This window comes from Carlito syrichta, unplaced genomic scaffold (assembly GCF_000164805.1).
Source record: "Carlito syrichta isolate Samal-C Ts95f unplaced genomic scaffold, Tarsius_syrichta-2.0.1 Scaffold309276, whole genome shotgun sequence".
Taxonomy (NCBI): domain Eukaryota; kingdom Metazoa; phylum Chordata; class Mammalia; order Primates; family Tarsiidae; genus Carlito; species Carlito syrichta.
In genome coordinates, this window is record NW_007253372.1 from 2,019,282 (window position 1) to 2,044,397 (window position 25,116).

Genomic DNA, 25,116 nt, shown 5'->3' on the forward strand with positions numbered 1-25,116 from the left:
AACCAAAAAAAAAAAAAAAAAAAGGCTCAAATAGTAAATTTTGTGTTGTGTATATTTTACCACAGTTTTTTTAAAAAGTAAAAAAAAACACATAAAAAACTAGCTGCTTCAAACAAATGGCTAATAAAGTGATCTAAAATTGCATGTATTAGGCTATTTGCTAAAATATATTGATATGCTGACATTTATTTTCCTATGCATGCTATTCAATCAACCAAATAGTTTTACCTTGATTAAAGTCATTCTGTCTCAATGAAATTATTAATTTTGAAGCATAAAAATTTCCTTGGAGCACCAAGTACAGTGCTCACGCCTGCAATCCCAGATCTTTGGGAGGCTGAGGCAATAGGAGTGCTCAAGACCAGGAGTTTGAAGATCAGCCTGAGGCAAAACAGGAAGACCTCATCGCTACAAAAAAAAAATTCAAAAATTAGCTGGGCATGGTGGTATGTGCCTGTAGTCCTAGCTACATGGGAGGCTGAGATTGGAGGATCATCTGAGCCTATGAGGTCAAGGCTGTGGTGAGCTGTGATTGTGTCACTGCATTTCAGCCTGGGCAACAGATTGAGACTCCCAACTCAAAAAAAGAAAAATTTCTCTTGGAGAGTATTCTTTGATTTTATAAAGAATACAGAGGGAATAAAATCAGATTATTAAAATATACTATTTTAGGGTTTTCCCACCAACGTCCCTCCCCAAAAAAGGGAAAGACAAACACATAGGGCTTAACATTCTAACTTTTTTCTGGAAGCACTTTTATCTACTTAATTGTGTTTCACTCAGATGAAGGTTAAAAAATGCATATTATTTTATAAATTAACACCTATGATCTGTCGTAAGCAGAAGCCTCAGGTATGTGGAGAAATGAGTAGATAGAAAATTCAATAGATATAACCTATGAAAGGATCTTGGAAAAGTCATTAAAAACAAATATGTGAGAAAAATAACAAAATAACTGTACAAGAAATCTGGGAGGGTGGGGAGTTAGGTGGGAAAGAAAAAACAGGAAAAAGAGACGTTTTTAAGCTAATATTATATGTCCTATCAACTCATTGTTAACATATTCCATTAAAATCTGGTAAAAAAAAAAGTCCAGTTGAGTACAGCTAGTGAATATTTTCAGGGCCATATCACCTTCTGAGACATCTATTCAACCCACAATTATAGTTCAAAAGTTGGAGATAACGCGTCTGACTGTGTTGCAAAAGACAGCAGTCTGCCAACACCTGTCCAGAGAAGCTAAACAAATGAATAAAAAGACAAGTTGGAATACAGTATATCAGTCACATGGACTAAAATACAGTAGGTTCCTATTTTATCCTTCAGTGAACAAGACTCATGAACAGAAGATGCAAAATATCCTCCCCTCCCCCACTGTTTTTGAGTCAGAGTCTCACTCTGTTGCCCAGGCTGGGGTGTAGTGGCATGATTACGGCCACCGCACCCTCGACCTATTGGTTCAGGCAATCTTTCCACCTCAGCCTTTCAAGTAGCTGGAAACACAGGCACATGCCATCACACCTGACTAATATTTGATTTATTGTAGAGATTTATTGTAGATCCCCAAACTGCTGGGATCACAGGCATGAGCCACCACGCCCGATAAAATGTCCCTTTTTAATCATCTTTCAAGAAAAACGTGTCTCAATGAACTAAAAATTTTGTAATAGATTCCTAATCCCCACTGAAAAAAATGGGATAATATCCCACCCATATTAAAACATTCAGAATGTCTCTCTTTAACAAAAAATATTTTTTAATTCACAGACATGAACTAACTAGAGTCAAAGTTTTACTCCAAGCACCCCTAAGTCTTCACAGTTGATTCTCAAAAGATAGAATACATTCTGGGCCAGAAACTTCTAAAAAAAACATCACTTCAATAGAGGTTGGTTCCTGTCAGACACATAAGGAATGTACAGATATTTATATAAGGGGTCCCCCCCAAAACACCAGAATTATTTTTTTGGGGGGTGAGCCTCTTGTAGTAGGTGTCCCCTGCTAGATAAGTATTCTAGGACTACATCGGGATCAGTGTACTAAATAACATTTTTTGAGAGGTTGTGTTTGGCTTCAGCCAAGGTTTTTTTGAGAATCTTTCAAGGTGTTTGCCTGTTTCATGATGGGTGATTTACAAATATAGCTGCTCACACCATGCTGAGTTTTCAGCAGTTTGTGACCAAAAATTGCAGGATCCCCATGCCCCACTCTCCCTATTTACTTGATCTCACCCTGAGTGACTTTTTTTTGTTTCCCTGGAGGAAAAATTCCTCAAAGGGAAACGTTTTCCCGATGTGGAAGAGATGAAATAAAAAACAGCAGAAGCACTAAGAGGCATCAAAATGGACACGTTCAAAAACTGTTTTGAGCAGTGGAAAAAACGTCTCAATAGGGTGTATTACATCAAACAGAGAGTACTTTGAACGCGACTGAAGTTTAAGCATATAGAAATTAATACAAAAATTTTTTATAAATAAATTCTGGGGTTCCCCCTGCATAAGATGAGAAAATGTCTAAAAAATACTTATTTTAGGGTAAGAACAAGTGAACAACATGCTTAAAAAGAGCACAGTTGTGTAAAAAAGGAAAAGACACAAACTCTCTCTCCCCACAGTCTCCCTTGTTTGTACAAATAAAATAAATGTGTGGAAGGCTACTTCTCAATCTGAGAAGTAGTTCTGAGTTTTGAAATGTTCATGTTTTACTTTACTGTGTTCTTTTATATTTTTGTATTTTATTTAAATACATATGTATATAAATATGAAAATATATTTACATATTATATAGATATAAACTACAAATATATCTTTTATGGATATATAAAATATTTAGATATATTTGTATTAAATATATTTTACTATAAGCATGTATTACTCAATATTAACATGTTTAATTGCAATTAAAAGGGTTATCACCTTCATTATTAAGAATATATTTGAATATCAATATTTTTAACAAAAGAATATTCACAGGACTTCTACCACCCATAAAGTTTGTCACATAAGGATATATAAATATTCATCCATGAGGGTAAATTTCAAAGCTGTACAATACCTCGGCTCCACCCATCCATTTAGGTTCATCAGGAAACTCAGCACACAAAATATCTTCAGACTGATCGGTCCCCAAGACATGATAGCAGAGCTTTTGGTGGAGATTGGTGGATGTCTCTGTGCCTAAAGGAGTTAAAAATATTACTGAAATGAAATTGGCAATTTCAAGAAATTCCAAGCATATTGTACAATGCTATTCCAAGCATACTGTACAATGCTAGAAACATTAAAAGTATTTGGTTGGAGGATACAAAGTTAATAATAAAAGTCTTTCCTATATACCAGCCATGAGCAAGCAGATTTTGAAATGAAAAACTATAATACACTAATATTCCCCAAAATGAAATACTTAGGTGTACATCTAGCAACCTATGTGGATGATCTATCTGAGGAAAACTACAAAATTGCTATAATAAAATAAATAAATGAAGAGCCAGTCCATGCTCATGGACAGGAAGACTCAATAGTATCAGAATGTCAGTTATTCCCATTTTGAGCTACAGATTTAATGAAATCCCAACTCAAATCCCAGAAACTTATTTTATAGATATTGACAAAGTGATTCTAAAGTTTACATGAAAAGGCAAAATATGCAGACTAGCCAACACAATATGGAAGGAGAAGAACAAAGTTGGAGGAAAAAAAATATTTGCCAACTGTATTTCTGATAAAGGCTTAACATCTAGGATCTACAAGGAACTCAAACATACCAAAAAGAAAAAAACAAACAGCTCCATTACAAAGTGGACAAAAGACATGAATAGACACTTCTCAAAAGAAGATATACAGGCAGCCAACAGACACATGAAAAAGTGCTCAGCCTCACTAATTATCAAAGAAATGCAAATCAAAACCACATTAAGATCCCAGTAAGAATGCCCATCATTAATAAAACAAACAATAGATGCTGGCGAGGAGCGGAGAAAAAGGAACACTTCTACACTGCTGGTGGGAATGCAAATAGTGCAGTATCTTTGGAAGACAGTGTGGCGATTTCTGAAAGACCTAGAAATGGACCTTCCATTTGACCCAGCAATCCCCCTATGGGAGCATACCCGGAGGAACTCAAATCATTCAACAAAAAAGAACCCACACACACATATTTGTTGCAGCTCTATTCACAATAGCAAAAACATGGAACCAATCATGCTGCCCATCAAAGCTGGACTGGATTTTTAAAATGTGGTACATAAACACAATGGAATATTATGCAGCCATAAAGAAGGACAAACCTATGGACTTCGCAGCAACTTGGATGGATTTAGAATCTGTCATACTCAGTGATCTAAACAAAGAACAGAGTACCATATGTTCTTACTCATAAGCAGACCTTGAACAATTATCATAATACTATAAGCAAGGGATTGGCAGTAGTGGGAAATTGCCACTGGAGGGGTGGTGGGATTGGCAGTTGAGGGAAACTGCCAGGGGAGGGAGGGACACACCTCATTAACAAGGGTACCTGCATAATGATCATTTGTATACTTAACCCTGAATTGTACCTCACATCTTTAAAAATAAAATAAAAGCCGGGGTCGGTGGCTCAGCCTGTCATCCTGCGCTTTGGGAGGCTGAGGTGAGTGGATTGCCTGAGCCCGTGGGTTCGAGACCCACCTGGGCAACTTGGTGAGGCCTTATCTCTACAATAAATCAAAAAATTAGCTGGGCGTGGTGTTATGCACCTGTAGTTCCAGCTACTTGGAAAGTTGAGGCAGAAGGATTGCCGGAGCCCAGCAGGTTGAGGCTGCAGTGGCCGGAAGTGGCCACTGCACTCCAGTCTAGGTGACAGAGTGAGACTCCAACTCAAAAAATAATAATAATAAAAATAAAAAATAAATTTTTTTTTAAAAATAGCAAAAGCAATACAATGGAGAAAAAGTGGCCTTCTCAAAAAAAAAATGGAACTAGGACAACTAGACTTCCATAGGCAAAAATATGAATCCAGAATTAACTCAAAATTGATCACAGACCTAAATATAAAACATAAAACTGTAAAATTTCTAAAAGATAACATAGGAGAAAGTCTAGATGACCTTGGATTTGGTGATGACTTTTTAGATACAACAACAAAGGCATGAGCCATAAAAGAAATAATTGATAAACTAGACTTTGAGATTGAACTTTTTTTCCCATCAAGACAACACACCAAGCTTTTAGGGTAATGAAAGGAAAAAAGAAAGATGACACCATGATGTTAAAAAAAAAAAAAAGCTTTATAGTACTGAAGTGATTTTCACTGAGTTATCAGGAACACTGGTAAGAAGCACATGGTACAAACTATTTAGTTTCTTCTGTAAGGTCCCCTTCACAGTCTGAGAGGCTACTGAGATCCCTTCAAAAAGAGGGCAGCAAAATCACAATTACTAAGCATCATTATTTTTGCCATTGAAGGCTGAGGATAAATAATCAGGTTCATGCTTTTTACAAGTTAACTTAATATAACATGCTCTCCAACATGAATTGGCCAGTTATAACTTTTGTCTCCCAGAATTTGGAAATAACTAATATTCCCTAACTCTGGGGCACTCTTAACACAGGAAGCTAATTCAGTTTACAGAGCACAGATGTCTTTCTTTAGCCAACATCCTTGAATAAAAAGCCTACTTTTAGCTCCTCTTGTAGCTCATTGGTGAATTAAAAAAAAAAAAGACCTTGCTGTAGTCTAATCAAAAGGCAGCAAATGCTAAACATAGCTAAAAGAGATGAAAAGCACTGCAGTCTTATTCCCAATTCTACTAGGGGGAAAAAAACCAGAAAAGCATACAAGCAGATTTGAAGATGACCAAGATTCAGCAAGTCACAATAAGGGGACAGCAAGTACAGTAGAAAGCACTGGAGCAGCTGTGCTTCTCACTAGCTCCAAGCCCTCCAGCAAGTCACCCATGCTCCTAATCTCTCACATACAAGTGTAAAACCCACCTGTAAAGACCAACCAAGAGAAGAAGAAAATGCTACACCCTATGTGGAAACGTGAGGTAGCTTAAGGAAGAAGGTGATGTAGACAGCTGGTACCAGTAAGATACAAGGTACATGGCACTCCCTGTCTAGGAAGATTAGGAGCAAAGGAGGAAAGAAAGAAGACACTACTTGAACACAAGAAGATCTCTGTGTAATCAAAGAGGAGAACAAAGATGTATCAAGGAAGTAACAAAGAGAAAAGTATCAAAATAAATGCAACCAATAGGTGACCTGTAACTTCTGATCAGAGGAGGATATATGATCATTGCAGTAGCAAAGTTCTGTAATCATTTAGCATCATCAAATAGATTGGCTTTGTTAAAAAAAATGTCTTCTCCGTATCTCAAGATCTAACACATCTATGAAAGACTGATTGTAATAATGACCCCAATATTCCACTGTTTCCTATATCTATTTTTCTCATTTGTTGTGTTGGCCCTATGCTTTGGCCACTAGCATGCAGCAAAGTATACATGCTAGGGGTCAAAAAGGTTGTATTGAGCTGCCCATGCACAATCCCAGGACGGCCTGCTAGAAGTGAGACCATACGGACATGAGACAGCTTTGCTGTCCCAGCCGAGGACACAGACATGTATAAGAGCTGAGCCAAGATCAGTCAACTGATATGCAGCTGATCAGAGAAAAATGTTAGAACTCAGCTAAGCCCAGAACTGCCTGGCCAATCCACAGACTCACAGCAAAAATAAATGTTTATTCTTCTAAGTCACTAAATTTTGGTGTGGTCGGTTATGCAGCAAAGCTAACCGATACGACTCTCTTTGAGGAAACATGGTTTTAGACTAGACAGACTATGTAGGGTTTAGTTTCTCTTTTCAGTCATGTGAAGTCACACTTCATTTTGTTAAAAAAAAAAAATGCGTCATCTGAAGTCTTCACCTACCGTCACTTTTTCCATCCTGTTGGGGGTATGAGTTGTAGAACATTCCTTTCCCATCATGGGTCCAGGCCATACAGCTGAACTTGACTCTTTCAAGCACATCTGGAAGCTCTTTGGCACCATCAACTTTCATGAACTTGATTGTCACCCAGTCTGAGCCACTGGCACTCAGACCATAGGCAAAATATTCACCGTCTTCACTGAATGCATAACCTATGGGACACAGGAGAAACTGTCAACTGATGAACATGGAAACACAACTCGCAGGCTGGCCACGGTGGCTCAAGCCTGTAATCCCAGCACTTTGGGAAGCCAAGGTGAGGGGACTGCCTGAGCCCACGGGTTCAAGAACTTGGGGAGACCTCATCTCTACAATAAATCAAAAAATTAGCCAGGTATGGTAGCATGTGCCTGTAGTTCGGGTTACTTGGAAGGCTGAGGCAGAAGGATTGCCTGAGTCCAGCAGGTCGATGCTGGGGTGGCCATGAGCGTGCCACCACTGCACTCCAGCCTGGGCAACAGAGTAAGACTTCAACTCAAAAAAGAAAAAAAAAAAAAATAGAAACACAACTCGCTGCCTTGTCCACTGCCTTCTATGCTGTCTGACAAAGTTCTCTGTCATAATATGGAAGTAGAATGTGGTGACAGAAGGAAAGAGAAAGCTAGTTGTGAGAAATCCTGCAATCTTGTCTCATGTCTTATAGGAATCATTCTTATGACCTTGGACAAGATTCCTAACTGCTCCTGGTCTTAGGTTCTTTGTCTGTAAAATGAAATACTAGATTATATGTCCACGAAGATGCTTTCATTTTGAAATTTTTATAACTCATTAAGCAGTTAAAAGTAGATCTCCTCTGGGACTTTCGTCATATTTTATTTATATTCCAAAGGGAATAAGGGAAAAAAGGAAACTGCTTCTAGAGTAATGACTGAATATGACACAGACCGTATAATAGAACTAAATTGTAGCCATTAGGTAATTTTGGGGATGGATTCCAAACTATCTGAAGTCTGTCTTTACAACCTCATTTCTAGACAATTACCGGTGCACAACGATTAACGTCCACGTCATCTGACCATCACAGGCCCAGGTAAACAAAGCCCGAGGGTTTGCAACAAAGGCTCCCAGAGGACACGTTCCACAAGTGATTGTGAAAGGAAAACAAAATTCTGCAGACTATCACGCCATGTCTAACCCCTTAGGGCCCCGACAGAACATTCTCATCACCATGGAATGTTTCTTGGCAAATATTTAGAGGTCTTACATTAGATTTTATAATTATGAAGTATGTAAAGTATTTGATATCACACCTCCGATCAGAGAGTCTGAGACCAGAGATTTCCTCCTAGGATATTTGCTAAACGTTACTGGGGACTGAAAATTTTAAGAAGCTCAGCTTTTTTTTTCTGAGTCGGGGTCTTGCTCTGTTGCCCTAGATGGAGTGGAATGCCACAATCACAGTTCACTGCAGCCTCGACTTCCAGAGCTCAGGCAATCCTTCTGCCTCAGCCTCCTAAGTAGGTGAGACCACAGATGCATGCCACCATGCCCCCCTGACTTTTTTGTTTTTGTAGAGACAAGGTCTTGCTATGTTGCCCAGGTTGGTCTTGAACTCCTGGGCTCAAGCAATCCTCCTGCTTCAACCTCCCAAAATGCTGGGATTACAGGCATGAGCTACCACACCTGGCTGAAACTCAGCCATTATCAGAAGTTTTCTCCTATTTTACGTAGAATTCCAATTAATAAGAAAGTAGTTTAAAATTTCATAAGAGCTACTCATTAATCACTTGTAAGTCTAATAAAGTATCCACGCTTATATGTATATAAAATAGAAAAAAGAGTCTCAAAGGTATTAGGGAGGAAAAAAAAATTGTCTTTCATTCTACATACCACTTCAGGATTTGGATTATTTATATTAAATTAGAAGAATTTCAGGATACATTTAAATAAAACATTTTACTTGACATATATGTTTAAGAAATCATACACTATCAAAAGAGCCTGAATGTTTACTCATATTGCAACTTCATGAAATACGATTCTCAGAAACATTGTTGACTGCTTGAGGCCTAATTTGTCTTCTTATCCATCAGGGCCTTGAACATGGCAAACATTCCATAAAGAAGTCACTGGAAAAACACACTATTGGAGTGAGAGGTAAGACCCTATAATAATGAAGTCCTTTTGGATGAATTACATGATAGATCTTTGCGAAGACTAAACGAATTCCTGCACAGGGAATGTTACTTCAACAGAACTAGGATATTAAATTCATCTAAAACTCAAAGCTCAGATTCATGGAGAAAACTCTCATCAAGCTAGCTGGCAGATTACTTTCAGTACTGATTTGATAAGGGATCACCATTTATATACACAGCCTACTCAGAAAGAGGGGAAGGTGGACCCCTGAATGACTAAATCATGGTGAGTGATGCTTGTACAGCAGGGTCTTTGTACAGATCTGATAGAACAGGGCTCTGTGACTTCTATCTTACTGATTACAGAGGACTTCAATGTTCCAACTCCCCAGTTCTAGAGGTCCAAACCTACGCCCTGTGCTTTCTCTATAAAACATATGAAACTACAGGGAACATGCTGAACCAATTTCATCTAGGATGTTGTTATTCTAGAGTGAACCATTATTAAGCCATATAACTGAAGAATCACTATTTCCTCATCCTGGAACTCTGCTGTGGCACAAACCTGGGGTCACCTTCTCTATGGCCTATGAAGTTTATCTTGGGGATAGTTATGAAGGAGAGGTACAGCAACTGCAGGCAAAAACTTTGTCTTTAAATGAGCATCTTCAGGGGACTGGGTTCCCTGTAGTCCAATTTCTACAAGGTTGTTTATGTGGTTCTTTAACATTTAATTCTAGCACACTGACAACTAGATTTTAAAACTGTGATCACTCCCTTCCCAAGAGTAAACAGGTCTGATAAACATTCTTTTTTAATATTTATAATTGAAACATTGTACAGTAAGCTTCTTATATACAAACCTTCAAGTTACGAACTTTAATGATACACACTTTTTTTATGTATTATTTCTCTCCACCAGGTGTCAGTATGAGTGGTTCAATGCATACAGTATCATACAGTCAATAGCATTAGTAGCATACTTAGGCTAACTTTGTTAGACTTAAACTGGACTTACAAATGCGCTCTCAGAACAAAACTCATTTATATGTTGAGGACTTCCTGTACAGCTTAAATTTCTTATAGAAGAGGATTTTTTTTTCCAGTAGTTGTTCTCAGGGATGTTATAGAAAATGATGATACTTCCAGACCTCGGAAGACGGCCTGGGTGTGGTGGCTCAAGCCTGTAATCCCAGCACTTTGGGAAGTGAAGGTGGGAAGACTGCTTGAGGCCAGGATTTCAAGACAAACGTAGGCAACATAGCAAGATTTTGTCATTACAAAAAATTAGCCAGGTATGGTGGCGTGTGCCTGTAGTTCCAGTTACTTGGGAGGTCTAGGTGGAAGGATCATCTAGCTCGGAGGTTTAGGCTGCAGTGAGCCATGATCATGCCACTGCATTGTAGTCTGGGAGAAAGAGTGAGATCCCACCTCAAAAAACTTAAAAAAAACCCCAGAAGGCCTAGAAGCTAATTTGGGTCCAGTGTGAATTATCCTTTGGCTCTGCTTCATGCTATCAGAGTAGAAAAGAGAAATGTGACTATTCATGTGTTCTAAATATACTGTGCAAAAATTAGATTTCCTGATATTGTGTATACATCTGTTCTACAATATGGCCCCGCCCTGAATGGCATTTCAGAGGTAAGACAACTGCACTAACTTCAGAGCTGCAAGTGAGGGTCTTGGGACTCCCATGGGCTTGACTGTGCAGCACTCACCTCGGAGTGCCACTGTGCCGTCATCAGACAACATGTTGGGGTCCAGGAACACTCTGGCCTCACCCTCTAAAGAATCTTGCACATATAATACTCGTTGGTTCTGCAAACCTGTATTGTAAAAATAAAAATACCTGGGAGACAGAGATGGTCTTTATTTAGTTGTGACATTCTCTATTTGTGGAGTAAAACCAAACATATATCAGTAAAAACAAAAACAAAAGCAAAACAAAACCCAAAACTTACAAAGGTGCAACTGCAATCAGGTGATGACAGGGTCGTGGGGACAAGGATAAAAAGTCCCATCATCTCCCTGTACCTAGAGCTTGTCATCTCAATTGCTTTCTGCATTCTAACAGTGTAGTGCAATTCTGCACATTAGCTCAGTAGAGACAAAGCCTGCTTTATTTGTTAAAATTAGGATTGATATTCAAATAAAGCAGTTACTTTTTTCTTTTAAATGAAGAAGAGAGCAGATTTTCTAAAGTAAAGTTCTGGTTCTCTTCCTAGCCAGGCTGTGAGGGAGAGAGGTCGGCACCTTTTCTCTATAAAGGACAAGACTGCAAGTATTTCAGGCTTTGCGGGTCACTATAATACTTGACTATGCAGTTATAGTGCAAAAGCAGCCTTGGACAATACACCATTGGGCATGGTTGCATTCCAACTAGACTCCATTTATAAAAACAGGCAGTAGGCAGGGGTCGGCATGCAGACTCGACTTTGCTGATCTCTGTGTAAGAATGGCAGAGGACTGAGGAAAGTCTAAAGTCAATTTCTGATGGTGGCTCCAAAGAGGTTTAATAAAAGACCAAGAAGCTAATGGGAGAGGAACAAGAGAGGCGAATTCATACATGCCACCTCTTGGTCCAATTCACCATCCTTGGAAGACATGTATACAATGAAGTGTCTTCAAGCAGTATACACCAAAGATCATTAATTTTGGAAGCAAACAAACCCCTCTGCTGTTTATGAATCACTCTATGTCACCAATTACCAACCACGAGACAACAATGATTTCCTATAATCTAGATTTCTTCATACGTCCTCTACTAAATTTCTTAACCATTATTTTATGAATTTGGACAATATCTAATAGACTAAAAGATATTATTCTCATATCCACGTATACAAATGAATTCCTTTTACAATGAATTTATTTTATGAACTAATAAATTACTTAGAATTTGTATATGGTAATTTAAGAAAGCATTCACTTTGAATATGGGAAGAAAATTCAATGAAAGTAGGCTCACATACCGTTTTCCTTTCTTGAAATGGCAGCTATACTTGGGGTAGTCATACAGTTCAGTCATTCTCTCTTTGTATAAACCTCTGATGGGACACTGTTCCAGAAATGGCACAGTAATCTTGTTCTGGGCTTCCACGAAAGCCTGTGGAGAAAGTAAACAGACAAAGCAAGTCAAATATGAAACTGTCTGTGTGGAATGTTATCCACTCGTATGAGGGAGGACCCTCAAAAAATCCAGAATTTATTTATTAAACATTGTGTATTTATTCTTACACTAAGTTTAAACTGAAATCACCTTCAATGTACTCTTCTGTTTGAAGCAATACACCTATCAAGACATTTTTTTCACAGTTCAAACAGTTTTCAAATGAACTAGTCCATTCTGGCACCTTTTGGTGCTTCTGCCATTTTTTGTTTCACCTCAAAATGCTTCCCTTTGAGGACTTTTTACAAAAGGCAAAATGTTTCCCTTTGAGGACTTTTTACATCCAGGGATATTAAAACAAAAGTCGCTCAGGGTGAGATCGGGTAAACAAACAGGGAGGGTGGGGAACAGGGGCCATGCTGTTCTTGGTCAAAAACTGCTGAAGATTCAGTGCAATGTGGGCAGGTCCATTGTTGTGGTGGAAAAACCAATCACCTGTTTGCCACAACTCGGGACATTTCTTTCACAAACTGTGATGCAACCTTCTCAAAACTTCCAAGTAAAAACTTTGGTTGACCACTTGACCTGGAGGAACAAATTCCAAGTGTACTACAAAGGGCCTGCCCTCCAAAAGATAATTCCGGTTTCTTTAGGGTCCCCCTTGTATGTATCAGTGAAAGCATAGTTTCCTCTCAGCCAGTGCTGCCTTTCCCTCATTCTCAGCCTCACTCACCTTCTTACTCTTCTTCATACCTGCCAAATGACTGACTAATTATTAGTGAGTAATAATAACTAACGCTTGCATGGCACTAATCCAGCCAGTGCCTACGGAGAGTATTAACTTATTTAAAATTTGCAACAGTCCTAGGGAGAAGGTTCTTTTATCAGGCCAAGCTTACACATGGGGAAACTGAGGCTCCATGTGCTTAAAAAGTGGGCAAACATCATACAGATAGGAAGTGGCAGAGTTGGCTCCCAAATTCATCCTCTTAACAAACGTACTCTACTGCGGCTTGGGCCACATGCTGCCAATAATCTAATTTCCACAGTGCCAAGGCTCTGGGCTCCATACTCAGCAGCTGGCTATTCCAAGAGATGCCAGGGTGAATGAAATAAAGTGAAACACGCCTAAACATTTTATTTAATTCATTTTTAAATTTTCTTAATTTCATTTTTGACTTACTATCTAAGACCACCAAGTCAACTTCAGAGAGCTTTGTTAAAATGTGCAATCAAGGAATATATATATATATATTTTTTTTTTTTTTTGAGATGGAGTCTCACTCTGTCACCCAGACTGCAGTGCAGTGGCCGCTCCTGGCCACCGCAGCCTCGACCAGCTGGGCTCCAGCAATCCTTCCGCCTCAGCCTTCTAAATAGCTGGAACTACAGGCGCGCACTACCACACCCGGCTAATTTTTGATTTATTGTGGAGATGAGGTCTCACCAAGTTGCCCAGGCGAGTCTCGAACCTGCGGGCTCAGGCAATCAACTCACCTCAGCCTCCCAAAGGCGTGGGATTACAGGCTGAGCCACCGAGCCCGGCTCGAATATGTATTTTTTAAACTAAAAACAAGTGACATTGAATAAGAATATCAAGAACAACGGTATATAAGGAGGGCAAGAGGTAGCCCCCAGGAAGTCAGGAAACAATGGCAGGAAGGCAGGGAAAGTGGCTACTTTTATGAAAGATTGGTTGTATCCAAAGTGCATCCAATTTATAACGAAGCAGTTAGAAAGCTGGTTCTGAAGATATACACAGGGTACCCAGTGGACCCATGCTGCCACTCAAAGTATCACCTACCAATCAGTGCTGCTCCCTGTCCATGTGGAATGTGGTGGTCAGGAGAGCCCTTCTGAGGAGGTTTCAAAGAGAGGTTGAGAGCGAACGGCCATGCAAGAGGCGGGTAGAATGTTCCAGGTAGAGGAAATAGCAAGCTTAGGGGTCCTGGCGGAGGGAGACGCTTAGCAGGTATGAAGAACAATAAGAGAAGACAGTGAGGCTAGGCTGAGTGAGAGAGGAGGCACTGGACAAGGCTGAAGAACCAGTAAGGAGTTGCAAGCATGTGGCTCCTGGTGGGCAGATACAACGTTTCAATCTTTCATTAAAGGGCAAATAAGCCATGACTGGGTAGAGAGACAGCAAGATCTGGTTTTCTAATCTGGTTTTCTTGTATAAAGATCACTCCGCTCTGGGTGAAGTATAGACTATTAGGGGGACAAATGTGGAGGCAGGGAGGCCAGTTTGGAGGCTGGGGCAGTGGTCTGGGTGAGAGACCAGGTAAAGTGGAACGATGGGTCTCTAAAAGGAGAGGGAATCGCAATGGGAGTGGAGGCAGAGAAGACAGGCAGTGAGTGTGAGTTTGCACCTCCCAGAGGGGCCTCACCAGAACATTCTAATTAAGGAGTCAAAACTCTAAGTAGCGTTCTCACCCCCAGACCCCAGCAGGCTGAGGCGCTTGGCAGGCTCTTCCCCTTCTACTGGGAAGGGCATCCTGCAGACGTCAGTCTTAGTCCGTTTGTGTTGCTGTCAAGGAATACCTGTCGCTGGGTAAGGTACAAAGGAAAGAGGGTTATCTGCAGGCTGTACAAGAAGCATGGCTTCAGCAACCGCATCTCGTGAGGGCCTCAAGCTAGTTCCACTCATAGTGGAAGGGAAGAGGAGAGGGCATGTACAGCCCATATGGCGGGAAGCCGGGGATGGGGAGGTGCCGGGCTCTTTTTAATAACCAGCTTTTGAAGGAACTCCCGTGAGAACTAATATGCCAGAATTCTCATAACCTTTAGGACCGAACCAAAACTCTCATGAGGGATCGGCCCCCATGACCCAAACACTTCCCATTAGCACCGCCCCCCCCACCATTACAGGACAAACTTCAACATGAGGTTTGGAGGGTCAAATACCCCCACAGGCCTGGTGTGATGTGAGAGGATTGTCTGAGGCCAGGAATTTGAAACCAGACTGGGCAACATGGCGAGACCTTGCCTCTACAATAAACTAAAAAATTAGCCGGGCGTGGTGGTGTGCAGCTACTTGGGAGGTTGAGGTGGAAGGATCACTTAAGCCTAGCAGGTCAAGGCTGCAGGAGCCACGATCGTGCCACTGCACTCCAGCTTGGGCAACAGAGTGAGACTTTGACTCAAAATAAACAAAAAAAAATCCAAACTACACAAATTTTTCTCATTTGTTTTTGTGTTAAGCTATACTTTAGGCCCAAGGTCTAAGGGGTACAGGGTGCCCAACAGATCGCTCTGTACATTTTCCTTAGAAAGGCAGAATTGTGTTCTCTAACTGTTTCTCTATTTTGCTTTGCTGCTTTTACATGTCTCATGTTATAATTACAGCTATTGCAATGGAATTAAACCTCACCCCAAAGCAGACACACTGGTTTTTCTCACCTAAAACTTTTGTGAAACTGTTATGCCAGACATAGTAATGCTACCAAATAATTCTAGGATTAGCACATCCAATTCTGTCATCTCCCACACACAAATGTTATTCAATTACTTTAAATAAAGCAGTATTTAAAGGCTGCACTCCAATCAGGCAAATACCTAGATGCAAAACCAAACAATGTCCAAATTCCTAAAAGTCTCAAGTTCTTTCAAAACATACATCTGCATAACTTGGGCAAATCCTTTTCAAGAAGGTGGTAGAACATTTTCTGTAGGATGCCAATACTATTTCTGAAATTTTAACCAGGAAAATATCTTCTTGGTCATTGATGTATTTACTAGTTTTGGCTCCTTGGTCTAAATATCAGGAAAAAAAAAGAGGAAAAGGAGAATTAAAAAAAGAATTATGCGATGAGGAGGAGGCTGAGTGAAGAGAATTCAAATTTTTTGTTCCTCAAGGAGTTTCAGTAGCCACAGTCACACTCCAGTATTTCTCATTTTTATTTCTTTTTTATGACAATAGGGCTAAGCATGCTAGCTCAAGTCTCTCTTTTTTCTTAACTCAGGGTCTCACTCTGTAGCCCAGGCTGGAGTGCAATAGCATGATCACAGCTCACCACAGTCTCAAACTCCTGGGCTCAAGTGATGTGCCAGCCTCAGTCTCTTGAGTAGCTGGGACTACAGGCATGTACCTCCATGCCTGGCTAACTTTTAAAAATTTTTTTGTAGAGATGGGGTCGCAGTATTTTGCCAAGGTTGGTCTTGAACTCCTGGGCTCAAGCAATCCTCCCACTTCATCCTCCCAAAGTGCTGGGTTTACAGGTGTGAGCCACCTCACCCACCCTTGATTTATTAAAATAACCAAAACATGAAACTCCATTCATGATACATACAGCTGAGCCACTAAAGAAGATCAATGGGTTATATTTTATACCTAAAGATGAATCTGAACACATTTTCCTAGCAGAAAATGTTTTTCTAGCTGCTCAAAACTAAGAAATTCCCCTTGTATCTCATTTGCCTTGACTATTAAAAGTTTAAAAGCAAAGCCAAGTTTCAGTTACATAAAATTAAGTTCTAGAGACCTGTGTTACAATATCATGCCTTTAGCGAGCAACATTATGTTATGCACAGAAGAAATGTGCTACAAGGATAGAACTCATGTTAAATGCTATTACCACTGCTAAAAACCAAACCAAAACAAACCAAACCAACAAAAAACCCCACAAAGCTACCAGACAATGAGTGGCTGGGCTTGGAAGCTGACATTCCTTTATTCCCACTGTCTTCAGAAGGAATTTTTTCAAATTGTCTTCATGTGTACTGTATTTTAACACACAAAATATTCAAGTTCTATGAAATAAGTCAGACACAAAAAGACAAATAACCTCATGATCTCACTTATATCCATCATTTAAAAGAGTCGAATTCACACAAACAGTGGTTACCAGAGACTGTTGGGTAGGGCATTGGAGAGATGTTGGTCAAAGACCATTAAGTTTCAGTGAAACAGGAGGAATAACTTCAAGTGATCTATTGTAAAACATGGTAACTACAGTTAGTAATATTGTATTGTATTCTTGAAAAATTCTAATAGAACTACACATAGTGGCTCAGGCCTGTAATCCCAGCACTTTGGGAAGCGGAGGAGAGAAGATTACCTGAGCCCAGGGGTTCAAGACCAGCCTGGGGAACATAGTGAGACTTCATCTCTACAACAAATTAAAAAATTAGCCAGGAGTGGTGGTGCACGCCTGTAGTTTCAGCTATTTAGAGAAAGCTGAGGTGGAAGAATTGCCTGAGGCCAGAAGATCGAGGCCATGGTGGTCATGATTGTGCCACTGCATTCCAGTCTGGGTGACAGAGTGAGATTCTGGCTCGAAAAAAAAAAAAAAAGAAAGAAAAGCAAAGAAAATTGCTCACAGAGATTTTAAGTGTTCTGGCCACAAACAAATAAGGATGTGAAGTAATGCATATGTTACATAGCTTGATTCAGCCATTCCACAATTCATATGTATATCAAAACACCATAAATATGTATAATTTTTACTTGCCAATTAAAAAAATACATACTATGGAATGCAGTCGTAGACATTTACTGACTTGTTCTACATCTGAATATATAATTCTCATTCTTGCCTTTCTAAATCAAAGCATAAATAAAAAATGCAGTTCACTTAAAAGATACTCAAGTATTTTTATAATTCTTACATAAATGAATAAAAATGATGTCTTCAGTTACTCATTAAATAAATATTTATACAAAACACCAGGATGTGCACCACGGTGACTAACAAGATGAATCAGGAATAAAGACAGGTACTCTAGGAGAACAAATGAAGGGGAAACTACTTCCAGGACAGGGTAGGGTGGGCTGGGGAAATGTGGCCTGCCTGCAACAGTCAAGATAACAGGAGGGACTTCCAGGTTGGAGACCAGCTGGAACATGAGTGTCAATCTCTCCTCTTCTGAAATCCCGATAAAAACTAGGTTGATGCCAGTTTTAATGTGGAGGAGTTTCTGCTCTACAATATATAAAGGACCTGGCTAAACAACTGTCAGTGTCTTCTGGAGAAAGTAGGTTGTGTTCCAGCAAGACTTGGTAGAAAATCACAATCCCAGCCTGAGCGGAGGGCTGAGAGCATCCTGGAGGCCGGAGAGGGGCACCCTCGGATTCCCTCTCACTTTAGCAGAATTCAGAGGTGACTCTCCAGGGACAGGGTCATCTCTACCAGAAAGCAGTCAACCAGTGGTCAAGCTCACTTAAGACTGCAGGACGTAGGCCCAGAAGGGCAGGATGGTCACACAGGAAATGGGAGCCAGGTCGTGCCCAACAGTCAGGTGCAGCTGCTTTTCAGAAACCATGTCTAGAAACTGAGACTATAAAGAACTGGAATAATGTACTTTCCAATGCTAATATTTATACCAATAAATCTATACAAAAGAGTGTCCCTTATTTTTCAGTACTCACTGAACATTTACAAAAATCAGCAGCACATCAGACCACAGGAAGCCCCAAGAAGACGAGCTTGTTCAGGTCACAGGTTTGACTACCATGCCATTAGCCTCAACTACAGGAAGTACCTTTCTCTTCTTGCTTCCACAAGCCCCTACTCATTTCTGACATGGAGAAATGTCGAGTTGAGTCGACAAGAACCCAAAATACTTTTGAGCTTGTCTTTTCACTTCAAAATCCCAGAGTGGGCCCATCTTTTCTCTAAGGTTGGAGGCCTCCTGGTAAGTGTCCAGCTGCATATGACCCACAGACCAGGTAGGATCTTCTAGAAGCCCAGTCAAGTCTCTTTCTACCTTCTCTACCTGTCTCGTATGGGCAAATCAACTTGCTACCCGACTAGGGTTAGTCACTGTCAACCACGGGAGACAGTGAACCAGGAGAGAAGAAACCCTCATTTTGACCTCAGAATCAAGCCTTGTTCTCAGTAGTCATGACCAGGGGCTTATTCAGAGCTGAAATTTTAACCCCATTTGGCTCAGGTCTTTGGTACACACTCTACTGACCAGAAACCTGGTGAGTAAAGAGGTGATTGGCACCTCAAATCCAAACCCACAAACCTGATCATGAAGACATGTTCACATACACATCCTCTCCTGAGTAATTCTTGTACCAAGGAGGAGGTTCAAACCACACCAAGATGATTTAGAAATTAAGAAAAGCAAAGACTATTTTACACCTTAAAGTTCATGGGATGTGGCAAAAACTGCTGGAGCTGACATGTTTCTTTTTGGTGTTTCTGGGAAGTCCCACTGATAAGAGTGGAGGAAGGGGGTATGACCTCTGCTCGTTAATCAGAACGTCCCTCCCCCAGAACCAGCACTGGGACAGACATCAGGCAAGATGAGGCTGTGGCTGGCTTTAGAACTTGTAAGCATGACACACCCATCAAGGGAGTTATCTTTTTCTTTTTTTTTTGAGTTGGAGTCTCACTCTGTCGCCCAGACTGGAGTGCAGTGGCCGCTCCCGGCCACCGCAGCCTCGACCTGCTGGGCTCCGGCGATCCTTCCGCTTCAGCCTTCTGAGTAGCCAGAATTACAGGCATGTGCTACCATGCCCAGCTGATTTTTTGATTTTATTGTAGAGATGAGGTCTCACCTGCCCAGGCGGGTCTTGAACCCACGGGCTCAGGCAATCCACTCACCTCAGCCTCCCAAAGGCGTGGGATTACAGGCTGAGCCACCGAGCCCAGCTGAAGCTATCTTTTTCTAGTCCTGCAGTAACAAATGCAGAAGTACACCAGGAGGCTTACAGGCTTGGGAGAGAGTGCTCCTGTCTGATTATGCCATGTACTGAAGGGCAGTGACCACACTGACTGATGAGAAACATCGGGTCCAGGGGAGGTGCTCTGTATCCAAATAAAAAGGCTGAGTCTGGAAAGTGACAGTTAACACCTGCAGAAAGTTTGAGGTTTGCCTTATCAGATCTTGCCATCTGTGACTGAGCATTCTCAGTAAGGAGTCTGGTTATCAGTTGCTTATACCCCACCAAAATCATAGATAATATCACAAATGTTATCTGTATTCTAACTAAGCCAGCTGCCTACTACATATTTCAGTTTTGTTTTTTGAGTTGGAGTCTTACTGTCATCCAGGTTGGAGTGCTGTGGCATGATTGCAGGTCATCAAAGCCTCGACTTTCTGGGCTCAGGTGATGCTTCCGCCTCAACCTCTAGAGTAGCTGGGACCACAGATGCATGTCATCATACATGGCTAATTTTTTGTAGAGACGAGGTCTTACTATGCTGCCTAGGAGGATCTTGAACTCCTGGGCTCAAGCAATCCTCCCACCTCGGCATCCCAAAGTGCTGGGATTACAGACATGAGCCACCGTGCACTGGCCGTAATTTTTTTTTTTTTTTTTTTTTTTTTTTGAGTTGGAGTCTCATTCTGTTGCCCAAGCTAGAGTGCAGTGGCACGCTCATGGCCATCCCAGTGTCGACCTGCTGGGCTCCTGCGATCCTTCCGTCTCAGCCTTCCAAGTAGTCAGAACTACAGGCGCGCACTACTGTGCCTGGCTAATTTTTGATTTATTGTAGAGACGAGGATTCACCAAGTTGCCCAGGCTGGTCTCAAACCCACAAGCTCAGGCAATCCACCCACCTCAGCCTCCCAAAGTGATGAGATTACAGGCTGAGCCACCAAGCCCAGCCTTTTTTTTTTTTGTATAAGTAACCCTTGTTCATTTTCATAAGCAGCGTCTTTCCATCAATTCTTATCTATAGACAACAGCCAGTAAGAGTAGTAAACCCAGGCAAAGCAACTGGAATCCTTTCCAAAGACAGAAATGAAAATTGGAAGAAAGAAGTTATCGAAAGAGATTTGGGGCTATAAGAACTGTTTGAAACCTAGAGACAAGACCCATCTTTCCCTACCACAAAGGAGAGGCTGCTGGAAAACAAAAACAATCTAAGAAAAGCAGATAACAAGAGAAAAAGAAAGGCAGGTTCCCAGAAATACCACATGCACTCCTAGATCAGGTGATGTCTAAAGGCACATGTACCCTGAACTCCTATAACATGAGCCACTCAGCTACTCTTTTTATTTTTAAAAAAAAATTTTAAAGAAATGCAGTCTTGCTCTGTTGCCCAAGCTGTCTTGAACTTCTGGCCTCAAGTGATCCTCCTGTCTCAGCCTCTCAAAATGCTGGGATTACAGGCTTATGGTTTTTATATGAGCTGACTTGAGTTGGATTTCAGGCACTACTAATCAAGGGTCCTGACTAACGTAGCTCTTCCAGGAGCCCTTTCGTTTGCTAAGCAAGATGAGGCTGGCTGACCAAGGGCCGGCCAGCAACCTGAAAAAGGTACCTACACTAAAGGTGCTTCATGAGAAAGAGTGAAATTTAACTAAGTATTCAAATAAAAAAGTGGGGTTTTTTTCTTTAGTCAGAATCTCACTCTATTGACCAGACTGGAGTGCAGTAGCATGATCACCTGCTGGGCTCAGGTGATCCTTCTGCCTCAGCCTTCCAAGTAGCAGGGACCACAACTGCACATGACAACTCCCGGCAAATTTTTTGATTTATTATAGAGACAAGGTCTCGCCAAGTTGCCCTGGCTGGTCTTGGACTCCTTGGTTCAGGCAATCCTCTCATCTTGGCCTTCCCAAAATGCTGGGATTATGAAATTAATGAACTGGAACATTTTAAAAGTATAAGTACAAGACCTGTTTCTTTTCAAAAAAGAAAAAAAAATGCACATTTAGTCAAAGCTTTGACTAAACTAATCAAAGAAAGAAAAGAAGTTAGATAAACTCAGACATTATAACCAAAATATAACCACCGAAACCACAGACAGGGAGAGTCAAGACATTATAAAACCATATTATACACAATCTCATGCCAGTCAATTTTAAAATCTCAGTGAATCAGACAGTTTTCTAAGAAATATGAATGACTAAAACTGATCCAAAAAGAAAGATTCCAACAAAACAAAGACCATGAAACAAAATGGGGGAAAGCCCACAATCAATGGCAATAAAAGCACTTATCCCAGACTGCTTTAAAGATGAGATCTTTCAAGTTACCAAAAAACATAATTATCAGGCTATGGAAACAGTTTAATAGTAAGTGCAATGGTGTGTGTCTATCAAGCACTTACTGTGTGCCTGCTACTTTGCTGAATGGCTCAAAAACACTATCATTTAATTTTCATTACAAACATAAGGGGTGGTTTTCTCCAAATTACAAGTCAGAAAATCCAGGCTAAGAAACATGACCAATGTCACACAACTACTAAAATTGTAGCACTAAGAGTCAAATCTGCCTTTCTACCTCTATAAATGCTCATTTAACAACTGTACACACTATCTTCCCATGAATAAGCAGATTCTGAGATCTCTAAGTGTTCTCATTAGTTGCTGGGTGGAATGGGGTAGAAAGAAAAATCTGGAAGAAAGGAGACAGATTAGGAAGTCACTGAATGTCTAGATCAGTGACAAAGCACACCTGACCCAGGTAAGTGTCAGCACGGATAAGAACAAGAAGAAAGATGTGAGATTTTATGAAGGCAGAACTGGAGCTCCAGAGAATCACATGTGTGATTAAAGGAGAGCTGACTCAAATGGTCTGCGCTTCCACAAGTCTTTATTATGACACATGTCTGGGTTTCCCCCAGGAAAAAAAGTCAGAACCATAATCACCATCTCTCTAATTTACAAAGATGCTATAAGCAACAGTGAGGCATCTGTTAGAAAGCAACTCCTTGAGAATGGGCTCCCAGGTATTACTACCATTCTCTAATCAAGTCTGAACTTTCTGGATCTTAAGAATTAACTGAGGGTGGTGAGTGGGGTGCTTGAGAAACAAGATTTCTACTGAAATCAGACACTCCATAAGTGGAGCTTGGACATGTCCCTCTGTAACAAGTGATTTATTTATTTATTTTTTTTTTTGAGTTGAAGTCTCACTCTGTCACCCAGACTGGAGTGCAGTGGCCGCTCCTGGCCACCGCAGCCTCAACCTGCTGGGCTCCGGCGATCCTTCCACCTCAGCCTTCCAAGTAGCCGGAATTACAGGCATGCGCTACCACGCCCGGCTGATTTTTTGATTTTATTGTAGAGATGAGGTCTCGCTGCCCAGGTGGGTCTCGAACCCGCGGGCTCAGGCAATCCACTCACCTCAGTCTCCCAAAGGCGCGGGATTACAGATTGAGCCACCGAGCTCAGCTCCAGGTGATTTTTATGACTGAGTGCTTTCTCCCCTGGACATGCCAGAGTGAGATGTGAATGGATTCTAGGCACCTAAGTGCGAGGGAGGAAAAAAAAGAAGTTGGGAGAAGCAGAGTTATCTTAGTTCTTTAGATGTTGGTTTTAACAACTGTTTTCCCCCAACATTTCTCACAGAAAAACTGCAGATGACTGAAACCAAAGCTGCATAACTGCCTACAGAGAGAACAGCAATGTTAAATGCACACACACACTTGACACATTTCATCCATGGCTTAGAGTCTGCTTTTCTAAAATGGAGCTTTCCCTGATAATGGACAAATGGGGCTGGAGCCCCGGCCTCCATTCAGGATGTGGCTCAGCCTCCTTTCTGTGCTGATCTCTAGCAACTCCAAGACCAAGTGTCTTGCCCATCTCCAGGCTCTGAGCCTCCAGGCTGGATGTAAATTCCATGCCAGCATGGGCATCTGTCTTACTTAGGACAGTGCATTCCCCACCTCATTTAACCCAATACTTGGCACAGTGGGCACACAAAGGAGGGAAGAGGAAGAGAAAGCAAAAGCAGAGAGTGGAAGGTAGTGGAGCACACATGGAAAAAGAAGACAGAACGAAACCAGCAGCCTGTGGCCTTTGGGGCAACCAGTACCCATCCGCCCCCCCACCCCCACCCCCTGCGCGCCCTTCCTTCTAAGTGGGGCAGTGACTCCAGGTAGCTGTCCTGCCGCCACAGAAGTCCAAGAGGATCCCTGGGGTTTCTACCAAATCTCTTTTCTTACTGCTGCAGTACAACCAAGGGACAAGCATACGTCGGAGCTGGGTCCATCAAGGCGCCCCTCCCAGAATGCGGTCACTTGAACAAGGCACACGGGCTGAGCACGTGGGCTGAGTGACTGGAGATCACGATGCCATGGCAGTATCAGGTGAAAAGTGACATCCCTGCCTGCTCCAGGTCCGGCCCCTCAGTTCATTCCAGGTGCTGCCCTCTTATCATTACCATAAATGCCCTTTGCCTAACCTGACCATGGGTGGGAGGGAAAGGGAGGATGTGGTGCTTAGAAGAGAGGAGTGGCCAGGCTCGGTGGCTCAGCCTGTCATCCCGTGCTTTGGGAGGCTGAGGTGAGTGGATTGCCTGAGCCCGCGGGTTCGAGACCCGCCTGGGCAGCGAGACCTCATCTCTACAATAAATCAAAAAATCAGCTGGGCGTGGTAGTGCCTGCCTGTAATTCCGGTTACTTGGAAGACTGAGGCGGAAGGATCACCGGAGCCCAGCTGGTCAAGACTGCGGTGGCCGGGAGCGGCCACTGCACTCCAGTCTGGGCGACAGAGTGAGACTCCAACTCAAAAAAAAAAAGAAGAGAGGACTGGCCCAGCAACTTCCTCATACTTTTTACAACTATCCATTAACGATCACAAGGAAGTTGTTTTCTAAATATGTGTATCACTTGTGGATTTACGAGAAATACATTTACAAACTGCTAGGCCTTCCCACAGGAGGTAATGAGGTATTTAGGACCTTACAAGTCTTGGAGACTGAGATAATACATGGTAACATATTTACCAAGCACATTTCCTGTCTCCACTAGAGAAGGCATGGCATACAGCAGTAATTCTCGATTCAGGTGCATAGGTGGAACATTAACGAATGGGCAGAGAGCATTTTATAGGTCAGTTTTGCCAGTGGAGTTCACAAGGTACCAATTAAAAGGAATGTGACCAGTTAATAGGAAACAAACAAACAACAACAAAAAAAGATGCTACCAAGCCGGGCTCGGTGGCTCAGCCTGTAATCCCGCACCTTTGGGAGGCTGAGGTGAGTGGATTGCCTGAGCCCGTGGGTTCGAGACCCGCCTGGGCAATGAGACCTCATCTCTACAATAAAAATC

General features: G+C 41.5%; 1 protein-coding gene across 1 annotated transcript in view; it reads right to left on the bottom strand.

Moving 5' to 3' along the window:
- PREP (prolyl endopeptidase) overlaps positions 1-25,116 on the bottom strand; it is a 139,321-nt gene that overhangs the window by 98,382 nt on the left and 15,823 nt on the right. The window contains exons 4-7 of the mRNA XM_008067059.2: positions 12,021-12,154; positions 10,767-10,897; positions 6,913-7,122; positions 3,055-3,176 (exon numbers count right to left, since the gene is read on the bottom strand). Of these exons, the coding sequence (XP_008065250.2) occupies positions 3,055-3,176; positions 6,913-7,122; positions 10,767-10,897; positions 12,021-12,154 (597 nt within the window). The remainder of the gene's footprint in view (positions 1-3,054; positions 3,177-6,912; positions 7,123-10,766; positions 10,898-12,020; positions 12,155-25,116) is intronic.